The 3651-nt window shown below is 40.9% G+C and overlaps 1 protein-coding gene across 7 annotated transcripts in view; it reads left to right on the plus strand.

The window, feature by feature from the left end:
* LIMCH1 (LIM and calponin homology domains 1) overlaps positions 1–3651 on the plus strand; it is a 344316-nt gene that overhangs the window by 333360 nt on the left and 7305 nt on the right. For all 7 annotated transcript variants that reach the window (XM_019526040.1, XM_019526041.1, XM_019526042.1 and 4 more), the window contains 2 exons: positions 2826–2934; positions 3563–3626. In XM_019526040.1, coding sequence (XP_019381585.1) covers positions 2826–2934; positions 3563–3626 — 173 coding nt within the window. The remainder of the gene's footprint in view (positions 1–2825; positions 2935–3562; positions 3627–3651) is intronic.

Raw genomic sequence — 3651 nt, forward strand, 5'->3', positions numbered from 1 at the left:
TTCTTTGCCAGGGTTAAGTACAGACAGTCAAAAAGCCCAAGGCTGAATCAGTTCAATCTTTACAGGTTAGTCTAAGCTGCATAAATTGAACCAATAAACAAGTGAACAGACATTTACTTTTGATTCCAGAAATGCAGCCGCATGCCTGCCCAAGCCAGAAGCCAGGGGGCAGTAGAGGACACCTCTTTGCTTGGCTGGAGCAGACAGCTTGGGCCAAGCCTAGTCCATCTACTCTGTGCAAAGCATCCTGGGATGCTGGGGGCCTGTGAGTTAACTTGAATCTGGAAGGGATCTGGGACAGAAGTTCAATAAACTAACCTAAATCAGTTAAGTCTGATGCTATATCCATCCAGGTTTATCTAAAACCAGTTTTGGCCATTTTGAAAGTGGTTTGTGTACACTGAACTTCTGTTGTGTTACAGATTTGAACCAGTTTCCAATCACTTATACCAGTTTGTGTTTAATTTCTGTCCCTAGCCTAGGGTAACAAACCTGGGAGAATTCTCCCCGGTTGTTTGAATGTATGTATGTAGCTACAGTTCCAGCCTCCAAGAGTATGTCAGTGCCATCTAAGAGCTTTACTAGGAAGCACTGCAATGAAGCACACCACTTCTACTTGTTGCATGCTGCAACCTGAAATGGAGTTAATGTGGCTTTCATTAAGATGGCCATGCTCCAATACAGGAAGGAACCAATACCAGGGCAGGAAGGAACTGGTTAGCATGGACCCAATGCCACATTTTCCTCCATTTCAGTGGGTAGCAGGTTCAGACCAGGCATGCTATGCACTACCATGGCATTCCTGAGTGGTCCACTAATGATGTAGGTATTTACAAGCTAAGACAGAGACAACAGCTAGGCAAAGGCATACAGCACATAAAGTACAAAATATGCTTTAAAATAAGTAAAAGTACTCAAAGTGACCCCTATGAAGCTTATTAAAGCTATGCAAAGCAGTTATACACCATTTTAAAATACTACAAAATATTTACAAAACTGAAAACTATGGACAGCTGTTATAACCAGAGAGAAACTGGCAACTCTTCTTCCAATGTGAGCTAGAGTTGGTTGAGATGTATCAGTTCTTAGGTTCTGATTTTCGTGTGTGCATATGCATATATGTTAGCTTGTTTAGGGTAAGCTCACACTCCCTGCACATGCACGTTTCCAAATAGTTCTACTAACCATGAAGGGTAACAATTAAAAAAAAAAAAAGTAGCTAAGTGGTGATACATTGAGTAAGACCATTAGCAATTAAAAAAAAGCCATGTTAACCTATAAAAAAGACAGTACTCCTTAGCTGTTTATGGATCTTTTCATCATTTCCACTCTTATCACAACGAACAAATTTAAGCATCCTTTACCAGCCCCCTTTCAAGGCCAAACTGAAGGCACATGTGGGAAAAGTGAACAAAGAGGGATCCAGGACAAGAATCACAGGTGGAGGAAGCAGAGAGCAGAATATAAGTGAATATTTAGGGAAGACAATCATTATGAAGGACTTTACAGATGAGGGAAAATTCTTATGCTCAAGGTGGTGGAATACAGGTAGACAGCCAGATGAGGGGCAGGCAGCCAGATGAGAGCAACAAGCATTGATGATGATTTGACTATTGTGTGTTGACTGGACATGGATCATGAATGGTGTGAGCCCCTGGGAAGCTAAAGGGGGAAGATACAGTAATCTGGATAAGATGAGTTGATGGATGAAGGTTTAGTTGTAGAGAGTAAACAAAAAAGATCAGAACTCATAAATCTTGAGGAGGAAGAAAATAAAAGTAATTGGACACAATCTGGATGTGTGTGACAAAGATGACCACCAGTTCCCTAGGCTGAGAACCTTAGTAATGTTCTGATTCAAAGGCATGATACAGATCCTAAAATTGGTTTAGCGGCAACAGTGGTAGATTTACCCCTGCCTGAAGTGGGACTAATTTGTCATGCTTTCAAATGTCTGCTTTTCATTGCACAGCCTGTTTGCTTGTAAAGAGCTGCCATGCTATAATTTGTGACATGGGTAGACCAGGGCAAGCAGGGCAGCCACCCCACTTTGGCTGCAAGTGCAGGGGTGCATGAGCTTTCTAAGCTCACCAGCTAGTTGGTGCAGGCACTGGCCAGGGCCCCTGCCTTCACACAGCTCCAGAGCTCAAGGGGTTCCTTTAATTAGGAGCTATTTATCATAGTGTGAGGATAAATTGCATAAACATCCCCCAAAAAAGTTATTTTGTTTCTTTTTTTTCAATATAAAGTTAACAGGTGGTTTTCCAGAAGTGAACCAGTAAAGGGTGTGCACTAAGGGAAAAGAGAGTTTCCAGATTTTTTTTTAAACTGAGCTGTTATCACTGAACTATTTACCTAAAAATGTGCTATTCCATCTGTATTATTGCATTGCTAACAAAGGTAAAAGTAACTCACATTAATAATTCTTCTGGTATTATTCCATCGAGGGGGCCATTGTATTTGGATCTTCCTCTTTGACCCAGCGTAACAGACCGTGAAGCAGCTAAGAATCAAGTCTACCAAGGAGGTTGAGAGCCAGGGTTTTCAGGCAACTTGCTTTCCTTCTCTTATCCTTCCTTTGGAACATTTTATTTTTAATGTTTTGCAGCAGGAAAATGTTCCACTTGAAAACTTCTAATCAGCTTCAGTGCTTTGGTACAAACCAGACCGGGAGTCCGATGAAGATTATAACTCCAGACCACCTGTCTTACCACACTTACTACCTGAATGCCACACTGACCTTCAGTAAACCATTGCAAATATGAGGCTGCGCTCTACCACGAATTGCTATCCTGTTTCTTTAAAAAAAATGTTTTGCCTTTTAGGTCTGTCAGTGGAAAGAAATTGTGTTCTTCCTGTGGGCTTCCTCTCGGAAAAGGAGCTGCCATGATTATTGAAACTCTTGGTCTTTATTTCCACATTCAGTGCTTCAGGGTAGGTCTTTATTATTATTCCCCTGGCTGATGAAAAAGATTCCAGTAACCATTTTCTATTTTTAGATACTTATCCAAACCAGATCATTGACTCTGAGGTTTTCCTATCACATAGGGCTCAGTTCAAGAATTCTGTCTCAGGTGGTAGACACCCAAACAAATTAATATGTGGCAAGTCGGGTTGTTCTGATTCAAAGGCATGATACAGATCCTAAAATTGGTTTAGCTGCAACAGTGGTAGATTTACCCCTGCCTGAAGTGGGACTAATTTGTCATGCTTTCAAATGTCTGCTTTTCATCACACAGCCTGTTCACTCGTAAAGAGCTGGCATGCTATAATTTGCTTCAGGTTTGTGCCTCAAGCTTTGCCTCCCTGTCCAGAGTCTAAGTACCAATAAAATCAATGGGCATGATTAAGTTTTAACATAATTTTTTAAGTAAAAACTTCCAAGTTCAACCCTTAAATATTAACCTGCTCTAAAAACCTCATATTAGGCTGCAGGTGTGCTTTTCCTTTTATCTCATACATGACTCATGAAATGAGCATCAAAGCATTAGAAAGAACTCAAAATAGCAAAAGAAATCCCATGCCATAAACCTTTTCCTCTGTCGTCTTCTTCATTCAATAGTGTGGCATTTGTAAGGGACAGCTGGGAGATGCAGTAAGTGGAACAGATGTCAGGATTAGAAATGGTCTTCTCAACTGCAATGATTGTTA

This window comes from Gavialis gangeticus, unplaced genomic scaffold (assembly GCF_001723915.1).
Source record: "Gavialis gangeticus isolate Ggan-Ray unplaced genomic scaffold, GavGan_comp1, whole genome shotgun sequence".
Classification (NCBI taxonomy): domain Eukaryota; kingdom Metazoa; phylum Chordata; order Crocodylia; family Gavialidae; genus Gavialis; species Gavialis gangeticus.